This window comes from Arachis ipaensis, chromosome B1, assembly GCF_059453495.1.
Source record: "Arachis ipaensis isolate K30076 ecotype BB chromosome B1, ASM5945349v1, whole genome shotgun sequence".
In the NCBI taxonomy this organism is placed as follows: Eukaryota; Viridiplantae; Streptophyta; class Magnoliopsida; order Fabales; family Fabaceae; genus Arachis; species Arachis ipaensis.
In genome coordinates, this window is record NC_142436.1 from 7,555,641 (window position 1) to 7,566,909 (window position 11,269).

Here is an 11,269-nt window from a genome sequence, read left to right on the forward strand (position 1 = left end):
GTCTATATCGTTATTATGGCTCAATTTTATGGAAATGGATCCTATATGTGCGCTTTTCATCGATATGGAATCAAGGAGGGCTAGACATGTATGTGGGGCAGATTTTTTGCAGCTTTTGGGAGAAGAACTCGGACCGTCTGAGTTCTTTGTTAGTGAATTTCTCTCCCCGAAAACGCATGGTCCAATTTGAGATGGTGGAGGAAAAAAATTTTGGTGCATATAAATCGGACCCTCCGATATGCTTGAGTTGGAAGATGAACTCGAACGGTCCGAATTGCATGTTGAGAGTGTGAGTTGATAAAGATTGAAGTCGGACCGTCCGTTTTGACTAGGGATGCCAATCTTCTTCATAAACCGGGATATGAAAACGTTGGAACTCGAAGAGTCCGAGTAGTGAGACCCCTGACACCACACCCTGGTGAAGGCCCTCCCTACCCCATAATGCTGTCCAACTCCACTCGAGCTCCAATAACGAAATTAAAAAGCGTCGTTATTATAGTTTATTATATCCATAATTATACAATTTTTATTTTAAATGAAAACCTTAAATCTTTATATCATTATTCTCAACAAATTTTTAAATCACCACAATATATTTTATAAAAAATTTAAAATCTCAAATTCGATTAATCTCAATTTATTAAAAATTAAAAACATAAAAAATTATTAGTTTATAAACAGTAAAATAAAAAAATAAATAATAAATAATAATAAATTAATTTTAATTCATGGATTATGAATATTATATATTTAAAATTATAAATATTATATATATAAAATTATAGATGTCAAATTATAAATATTTTAATAATTTTTACTATATAACTCATATTTTATATACGGATTATATATTATAAAATAAAAATAAAATATAGAAAAAAAATATAAAATAAATTATTAAATATAATTATTAATTGATTAGATTAAAACTAATAGATAAACATATACATGAATATTAAGTAAAAAATATTAAAATTATTTAAAATTATAATTTTTAATACACATGTGAAATAATTTAAAAAAATATATTTTAAAATTATATAATATTAATTGTAAAAATCTGTTAATTATGAACATTATATATATAAAATACATGGATGTTATGAAAATAGAAAAATTATAGATATTATTTTTATGAAATTATAGATGTTATATATGTAAAATTATAGCCGTTAAGTTAAAATTATTTTCACAAATTATACTATTTAAGTATGCAACTCATAATTTTATATATTGACTATTATAAAATAAAAAATAAAAAATAAATTATATATAAAAAAATACTAAACAAATTTTTAAATATTATTTAATGTGTCTTTAGAAGACAAAATAAATAAACCCTTATTATTGTTATTATTTTCGTACGTCTGTCGAATTGATTCAGATTTTAATAATAAAAAAAAGCTATCTAAATTCTAAATTAATTGAAATGTAGTTGAATCAGCTTGGATTCAGTTTAACATTTTCTTAATTCGATCCGAACTAGTAATTACGAATTATGAGTATCCAAATGAAATTAAAAAGTGAAAACTATAAAAAAAATCACAAAACTACTTTAAATATTAAAATAATAAATTAAAACTACAAATTATCATTATAATTAAACATTATAACAAATTGAAATTATCACATATTACCATTACAAATTAACATCAAAGACAATACTATAAATTATTTTTTAAATTAAATATATAAGATATTTGATATTTAGGTTAAATTAGTTTTCACAAATTGTGTGTAAAATAAAATTTATATAAATTTTGCTAGTTTGTCAAAAAGTAATCAATTTTGATTTATGAGTTGAAGCAAATATATGTATTAATTGAAAAACCATAAATACTACGTATCTAAGTTTTTTATTTAACAAAATTTAATCGAATTGAAATAATATATCTAAGACCTGATCTACATATATATACACGTCCTGAATTTTTTTCTTTCTTCTCTTTTTTTCTATGTTTTATTCTCTTTCTCATTTCTCTTCTTTCGCATCATCGATATCATCATCAATTTTCGAAATCCTTTGAAAAATTTTGGTGTTAAAGTTAAAAAATTTCATTGTTAAATTTAAAAATTTTTTGTGTCATACTTAATAAATTTTGGTACTATATTTTACGTGAGAAAAAAAATGAAGTGTGATTCACACGCATGTGTATAAACGATTTTTTTTTAGATTTAGATCAACTTAGTTAGACAAAAATATTTGAAAGTATAGTAAAATTATTAAAAAATTATTTAAATTATAAAACATAAATATTATATATATGAAAAATTAAATTATTAAATTAATTATCATACATATATATATTTCTATATATAATTTTATATTTTAATACATATTGGATACAAATAATTAATTTAATGCTTAATTTTTAATATATTATAACACAAAACACTAAAATAGATCCGTCACAAAAAATTATAGTTTTTAATTTTTATACACAACAACTAAGAGTTCCCGAAATCCCAACTAATGAAAGCCAAATGCGTGGCCAACATGACAAGGCAAGAGGGGAAATTAACGAAATTTGAATATTCAATTTGAACCCCACAACTAACCATTATTCTTGCCTCATAGAAGGATCTAGAAACAACCCTTTTTCGTCATATAAAACATAAACCCTCCCCACGCTCTTCAGACGCCTCCAATCAACACACTCTCTCTCACCGAAAACCCTAAACTCTCTTTCTTCCCTCCCTCATTTCGCGTTTTCTCTGTGCTTAGATCGGCCATGGCGGAGACTGAGACGTTTGCTTTCCAGGCTGAGATTAACCAGCTTCTCAGCCTTATCATCAACACCTTCTACTCCAACAAGGAGATCTTCCTTCGTGAACTCATCAGTAACGCCTCTGATGTATGTATCCGCTTTCTCTCTCTCATCTTCCATTTCCTTTTCTTTTTTTATTTTTCTCGATCTGCGCTTTTGCTTGTGTATCTCTTATGTTACTTTTTGTTGGTTCAATTCGACCAGTGCTCGTGTTCTTTTTATAGCGTTCTTAAGATCTGCTTATTTGTTAGCTGATTATACCTATTGTTTTTAGTTATTATTTTTTGATGCTCAATGAATTTGTCATTGATATTCGTTTATATTTTTTTCTGCTTATTTATACGTTTATATTCGTTAAATAGTTTTGCTATATACCTTCTGCATTGAATTATTTTTATTTAAACCCAAATCATATCAAGTTGCAACCATGTTTGTACTGCATTTGGTGTTTGGAATATCCCTTGTATTTTTTGTGCAGTTTTGCTTCTGTGTTAATACTAGATTTCATCACGTGTTTGTTTCCGCACACAAATTTACTGTCTGTGCATTTCTGTCATATAGGCATTGGACAAGATTCGATTCGAGAGTTTGACAGATAAGAGCAAGCTCGATGCTCAGCCTGAGTTGTTCATCCACATTATCCCTGACAAGACCAATAACACACTTACCATCGTTGACAGTGGTATAGGCATGACCAAGGCTGGTAAGTAGTTAACGTTGGTTATTTAAATTCTTGGTTAAACCTACTTTATTATCAGTGTTTGATTGGTCATAAAATGATTCTAATCGATGCTGTGATTTGTATATTATTTCAGATTTGGTTAACAACCTCGGTACCATTGCGAGGTCTGGTACCAAGGAGTTCATGGAGGCTTTGGCTGCTGGTGCTGATGTTAGCATGATTGGTCAGTTTGGAGTCGGGTTCTACTCCGCATACCTTGTTGCTGAGAAGGTTATTGTCACCACCAAGCACAATGATGATGAGCAGTATGTGTGGGAGTCACAAGCTGGTGGATCATTCACTGTCACCAGGGATACAGCCGGAGAGCCTCTTGGCAGAGGTACCAAGATCACTCTCTTCCTGAAGGAAGACCAGCTAGAGTACCTTGAGGAACGCAGATTGAAGGACTTAATTAAGAAGCACTCTGAGTTCATCAGCTACCCAATTTCTCTCTGGATTGAGAAGACAACCGAGAAGGAAATTTCTGATGACGAGGATGAGGAAGAGAAGAAGGAAGAGGAGGGTAAAGTGGAGGAAGTTGATGAAGAGAAGGAGAAGGAAGAGAAGAAGAAAAAGAAGATAAAGGAGGTATCTCATGAATGGTCCTTGGTGAACAAGCAGAAGCCTATTTGGATGAGGAAGCCAGAGGAGATCTCAAAGGAGGAATATGCTGCTTTCTACAAGAGTCTGACCAATGACTGGGAAGAGCATTTGGCTGTGAAGCACTTTTCTGTTGAGGGTCAATTGGAGTTTAAGGCTATCCTCTTTGTTCCCAAGAGGGCACCCTTTGATCTCTTTGACACAAGGAAAAAGCCAAACAACATCAAGCTCTATGTTCGCCGAGTCTTCATCATGGACAACTGTGAGGAGTTGATTCCTGAATACCTTGGCTTTGTCAAGGGTATCGTAGACTCAGAAGATCTTCCACTTAACATTTCAAGAGAAATGCTTCAGCAGAACAAGATCCTCAAGGTCATCCGCAAAAACTTGGTCAAGAAGTGCATTGAGCTATTCTTTGAAATTGCTGAGAACAAGGAGGACTACAACAAGTTCTATGAATCTTTCTCCAAGAACCTGAAGCTGGGTATCCACGAGGATTCTCAGAACAAGGGAAAGATTGCTGAACTTCTCAGGTACCATTCCACCAAGAGTGGTGATGAGATGACTAGCCTCAAGGACTATGTGACCAGGATGAAGGAAGGCCAGAACGATATCTACTACATCACTGGTGAAAGCAAAAAAGCTGTTGAAAACTCCCCATTCCTTGAGAAGCTGAAGAAGAAGGGTTATGAGGTTCTCTTCATGGTTGATGCCATTGATGAGTATGCAGTTGGTCAGCTCAAGGAATTCGAGGGCAAGAAGTTGGTGTCTGCCACCAAGGAGGGGCTCAAACTTGACGAGAGCGAGGATGAGAAGAAAAAGAAGGAAGAGCTGAAGGAGAAATTCGATGGTCTTTGCAAGGTCATCAAGGATGTCTTGGGTGATAAGGTGGAGAAGGTGGTTGTTTCCGACCGTGTTGTTGACTCACCTTGCTGTCTTGTGACCGGTGAATATGGCTGGACTGCTAACATGGAAAGGATCATGAAGGCTCAGGCCTTGAGGGACAACAGCATGGCAGGGTACATGTCAAGCAAGAAGACAATGGAAATTAACCCAGAGAACCCCATCATGGAAGAGCTGAGGAAGCGTGCAGATGCAGACAAGAACGACAAATCTGTCAAGGATCTTGTTCTCTTGCTCTTTGAAACTGCACTCCTCACATCTGGGTTCAGCCTTGATGATCCCAACACATTCGGTAACAGGATCCACAGAATGTTGAAGCTTGGTCTGAGCATTGATGAGGATGCTGGTGATGTAGATGCTGACATGCCTCCATTGGAGGAAGCTGATGTTGATGCTGAAGGAAGCAAGATGGAAGAAGTTGACTAAAACTTTTAACCTTTCTCCACTTTTAATTTTAGTAGCTAATTAGTGAAGTTGGACAATCTTTTTCTTTTTTCCATTACCTTTTTGTTTTTTTTTTACTATGTTTTTACGTTTCTATTTTGGAATGTTCGGCAGTTATTTATGCAAGTTAGGTACAATTCGCTGAATTAATGTTTGAGCTAAGCTTTTTATCACTTTACCGTGGTAAATTTTGGTCTTAGATTCCTGCGTATTTTAAGTTTTGGGACCTATTTTGGCGATCTACTGACTGCTGTGGAAATAAATTTGCTAGACCAGATATAGATATACTAGATTACTAGCAGTGGTGCTAGGTGTACATCGTGCACGGCATGTTTTACTTTTCAGTTTTCACATTAAACTTTATTAGACATTTCTGCACTGAAACCGCTCTAAATTGCCTGGAAAATGAATCAAGTCCTTACGCGCGAGCTTCTTGTCAAATTACTTTGCTTGGAATTTGCTGTATTCGCCTCTTTATTCCTTCCTGGGCTATTCCTTTTATCTAATGTAATCATTCTATATTTGGCCCTTTGCTACTACAACTCATCTTAGAGTATTTCTTTGCCTTTTGATGCAATTTTTTGCATGAATTCTCGATCCTCTTCTGTCTCTATCACCAATCCGAGGATCACAATCCGAGCACTTGCACTTGCGTTAATGAAGCTAGGAACAAATAAAAGGATTGGGTAGGCTTGCATACGTTTTCAATATATATAAATGTTGTGCGATTTTTTGGTCTCTCCTTTTTCTTTCTTATCATTATCATAATTCCATTTTACATATTTTCAATATATGAAAGAATCATATATTTAATTAATTTAACATATAGTAGAAGTTAGAATAAAAATAAACTTTTGGAATATGTATTAAATATGACATTATGCAAATATTTCTTAAATTTTATATTCTCATAAGAATTAAAACAATACAATAAATTAATTATTTAGGATTTAATTCAAAAAATAGTATTCTGTATTAAAATAAAATATGTAGAAAATTTATTTCATGTGTTAAATATGTGAATGATTAGACTTTTATATATATAAGAAAAAGTAGCTTATCCTTTAAAATCTAAATAATACTGGAGTAATTATTAACTTAAAATACTTGTTTCAAAATATTTATAACGAGAATATAAACATAAATATAAGGTTTTATGTCATGGTTTACATAAATATAAAAATCATTATTCTTATTGCAATATGGATAACTATTAAACATTTCTCCAATCAAAATCATTTGGCCGGTTCACACCTGTAATGATAAACGATGTAATTTTTCTAAGACCTGAAAAAGTTAACCTTCCACGTATATATATAAGTATTTTTACTCGTAATACTATTATGGGAATATAAATCTGTTAAAATTACATAGGTCTTAATATTATAGATTATGACACGAAAAATGTATAATATTAAACTACTTTTATAAAATGATCGTAAAGGACAAAAGTTTTTATTGGCTAAAAAAACCAGAATCTTAAATAAAATTAAATAATAATTTTTTTAGTTATTGTTTTCAAATGAAAGAGTTTAATTATTTTACTTAATTTTAATATTTGTTATCTAAAATTAAAAAAAAATTGAACATGTATATTTTTATATTTGATTAGGTATTAAGTTTGTTGCACAAATAAAAATAATTAATTTTTATACTTGCTATTTAAAAATAATATTTTTTTTCTATATATATAAATATATAATTAGATATTAACATAAAAAAATTTATATTGATAGTTATAAAATTAACTCATTTTTTTAAAATAATTAAATCTTGACTCTAATTTTTAATTATAATATTAGTAATTTTTTTAAATTATATATAATAAATATTTAAAAGAAAAGAAGTAAAAATATATATTAAAAAGATAAGCAGTAAAAGTTTAAAATTAAATAAAAAATATGTATATAATAATATTTTTTATTTAAATTATATTATGTTGTTAATTTTATTTTTTGTAAAACATAAAGGAGAGAAAAATAGAGAATGAGAAAAAAGAGAGAGAAAGATAAAGAAGAAGAATGAGAGAGGAAATTTGTTAATTTTGGAAGTTAAGAAAATTTTTTATTTTAATTATAATAAAAATATCTGGTGACACATTTTGATTACTAATATAAAATATGAATTATAAATTATATATAGAGTGGGAAGGATAGAGAGAAATAGAAAAAAAGAGAGAGGTAGATAAGAAAATATAAGAAGGATATTTTCTAATTTTAGAGAAAAATATTTTTTCTAAATTTTAATAAGAGAGTGTCATGTGACACATTTTAGTTATTAAATTAGATAGTAATATATAAATATAATATATAATATAGCTATATTTTAATTTTAGTATTTTAATTTTAATTTAATTTAAATACAAATGTTATGTTGTATATTTTGATTATCAAATTCATAATTAATCATTGATAATGATATATAAGAGAGATAGAGTGAGTGAAGGAATGAGAGAGATAGAGAAAGAAAGAGAGAAGAAGGAAGAGTTTTTTAATTTTGGAGGAAAATATTTGATTTCAATTGCAATGAGGGAGTAATATGTGGCACATTTTGGCCTTAAAATTAGTAATATATAATAATAGATTTGTTAAATTACTAATATAAAATATGAATTATAAATTATATATAGAGTGGGAAGGATAGAGAGAAATAGAAAAAAAGAGAGAGGTAGATAAGAAAATATAAGAAGGATGTTTACTAATTTTAGAGAAAAATACTTTCTCTAAATTTTAATAAGAGAGTGTCATGTGATACATTTTAGTTATTAAATTAGTTAGTAATATATAAATATAATATATAATATAGCTATATTTCAATTTTAGTATTTTAATTTTAATTTTAATTTAATTTAAATACAATTAGAAAATGCTATGTTGTATAATTTGATTGTCAAATTCATAATTAGTCATTGATAATGATATATAAGAGAGATAGAGTGAGTGAAGGAATGAGAGAGATAGAGAAAAGAAGAGAGAAGAGGGGAGAGTTTTTTAATTTTGGAGGGAAAGATTTTATTTCAATTGCAATGAGGGAGTTAATCTTTACAATAGCAAGCTATTTCATTGGTGATCCATCTCTTTGGAAAGATCGTTCTGCTGAATTACTTTCCAATCTCAGATGCAAAACTTTGTCTGACTTCAGATGGTATAAGGACACCTTTCTTATTAGGGTTTATAATAGAGAAGACAATCAACAACCTTTCTGGAAGGAAAAATTTTTAGCCAGACTTCCCAAATCCCTGGGAGATAAAGTAAGGGACAAAATTTGCAGCTTAACCCCAGATGGGATAATTTCCTATGATGCGTTAAGTTATGGTCAAATTATTTCTTTCATCCAAAAAATTGCTCTAAAGATCTGCCAAGATGATAAAATCCAACGGCAGTTTACTCGTGAGAAAGCACAAAATTGTATCGATTTGGAAACCTTTTGTGAACAATTTGGTCTTCTTGCTTATCATCCAAGAAAATCTAGAAGGTCATCTACTCGAAAAATTTTTAAACCTAATCTTGAAAAGAATTTCAGAAGACCTAGAAAATATTTTCAAAAATCCAAGAATGAAAAAAATTTTCAAAAGAATTTCCAAAAGAATCCTCAGAAAAATTTCATTATTTGCTATACATATAAAAAATCAGGACATGTTAGCAAATACTGTAGGTTGAAAGGAAAGATTAATAATCTGAATCTTGATCCTCAGATTGAGGAACAGATTAACCATCTATCGAAAGTTCAGATGATGATTATGGACCAGAATCTTCGGATGATATCAATAATATCCAAGTTGATGACATTGAATCATCCTCAGATTCCGATGTCATCAACTTGGATATTATTGATATCATCCGAGGATTCTGGTCCAGAATCATCATCTGAACTTTCGATTAAAAGATGGTTAATCTGTTCCTCAATCTGAGGATCAAGGTTCAGATTATTAATCTTTCCTTTCAACCTACAGTATTTACTAATATGTCCTGGTTTTTTACACGTATAGCAAATAATGGGGTTTTTTTGGAGATTCCTTTGGAAATTTTTTTTTTCTGAAAAATTGGATAAAAGATTTATTAGAAAACTTGATTGAAAAGAAGAGGAGCTGAAGAGTTTACAAGAGAACACTCAGAGCTTCTCTCTCTAACCTCTCTCTATGATTGCGTAAATGAAAGGGGTACCTCACAATGAAAACGAGACCTCCTTTATAATTGAGGATTCTACTGTTTCTACAGTATAGGTAAGTATGACCTGAACTATAGCTACAATACCGGTTGTCAAACAGTTCCGAACATTGTCTTGGTAATCACAATTACATTTGGGGTTTTAATCATCTTCAAAACAAACTTCGAAACCATCTTCTTCAGTTTGTTTGTCTTGATCTTGTTCGTCACCTTCTTCTTTAGATGAAGACTCTTCGTCTTCTTGAAGTAAGCGAAAGATTTGTTGAAACTTTTCTTTGATTGATTCTTTCGATTGTGAGACTGCAAGGGCTGTCTGGATTTGTGCTTTTTGATTGAGAAACGAAGCTGTTTCTGAATCTGAGATCTTCTGACTATTGGAATTAGTTTGGACCATTCTCTGACCTTTTCTGGATAGACTATTGATGAATCAAATTGAGACCACCATTTGACATAACCATGCCTTTGTAAGATTGAAAATGATTTAGGGTGGTCTGGTTTTATATATTTGTACTGCCACGAGAATACCTAGGCCAGTGAAAAAATTGAAAAAAATTTTAACATTACAGGAACACGTGTCCTGAATGTCAAATTTTTATTGAAAAAATTTATACTCTTCATTAGTAGGTGAGGGTAGGATTTCTGGGATTGGCCCAAAGAAGTCCCACTATTGGTAGAACCAATTTGAAAAAACATAATTTGATTTTCTTTTAAAATAGATTAACCATGAATGTCTGTACTGAGTATTTTGGAACCAAAATACTTTAGTCTAGACTTCTATGTAGTCCCAATAATTAAAATCTATTGGGTCATAATTTTAAGAAAACTTTTGAGTTTTGTTTAGATTGTTCCCAAATTGCTTTGGGGTTAGGACTTTGAGGATTTGGATTGTTGAATGGGTTATGAGATCAGGATTGGTTTTGTCCTTGTAGTGTTTAATAGATACTGAGTCAGTATCTACTAAAATGAACTCATAAAATTGGCAAGTTTTATTTGGTGCAAATGGTTTGAAATGGAATCCAGTAGGAAAGATTTTTGGGATGACTTTGTTTGGCGAATTATTCTAAAATTCAGGCTCCATTTGAATAATGTTTAAATATTTGTTTGTGGATATGTAATTGGCTTGGGCTTTTTATGTTTTGGTAGTGATTGAGGATGTTTGTGGTGTTAGGACTATGGCCTTTTCTCTTGATTTTTGTACGATTATTTTTTGGTTGGCTACTTGGGATATCAGCTGAGTTAAGTCAATTTCTTCATCTGACTCACTGCAAATATCAGTTCAGGATTTTTTGTTAATTTTAGTGACACCTTGGTCTTGTAAGGCCAAGAGGGTTTCGATTGGGAAGGCGTAATCTGCCTTAGCCTGTTTAGCTTGATTGATTGCTGGTTCATTAGATTGTTGGACTAGATTTTTGGAGGATTGTTGGATAGGTGACCCAGATTCCTGATCAGATTGAGAGTGTTTGGATGGCCCAGAAAGGACTAGTTGAATACCTCTGCCTCTGCCTCTTGAAGAGGCGATAATTGTCTTTTTAGGCATATTGTCGTTGCTTGTCTCCCTACAAATATTCACGTGTGAGAAAGTCAAGGAGAGAGTTTGAGTTACCCTTGATGTGCTCAATATCGAAATCGAAAATGCTTAAGATGGCTTGCCATTTGGCAAAAATTTG

General features: G+C 30.7%; 1 protein-coding gene across 1 annotated transcript; it reads left to right on the forward strand.

Annotated features, from left to right (window-relative positions):
• Positions 1–2,727: 2,727 nt before the first annotated feature.
• Positions 2,728–5,609, forward strand: LOC107615172 (heat shock cognate protein 80). Its single transcript, XM_016317296.3, has 3 exons — positions 2,728–2,855; positions 3,330–3,471; positions 3,584–5,609. Exons 1-3 carry the CDS (start codon positions 2,733–2,735, stop codon positions 5,416–5,418), a joined length of 2,100 nt encoding a protein of 699 aa, XP_016172782.1. The 5' UTR covers positions 2,728–2,732; the 3' UTR covers positions 5,419–5,609.
• Positions 5,610–11,269: the final 5,660 nt, after the last annotated feature.

What these genes read in the sequence shown, in the direction of transcription:
- LOC107615172 (XM_016317296.3), top strand. Translation starts at nt 2,733, where the DNA reads ATGGCGGAGACTGAGACGTTTGCTTTCCAGGCTGAGATTAACCAGCTT. An exon ending in TCATCAGTAACGCCTCTGAT is followed by an intron (nt 2,856 to 3,329) that starts GTATGTATCCGC and finishes TCTGTCATATAG; the next exon opens with GCATTGGACAAGATTCGATT. An exon ending in TATAGGCATGACCAAGGCTG is followed by an intron (nt 3,472 to 3,583) that starts GTAAGTAGTTAA and finishes ATATTATTTCAG; the next exon opens with ATTTGGTTAACAACCTCGGT.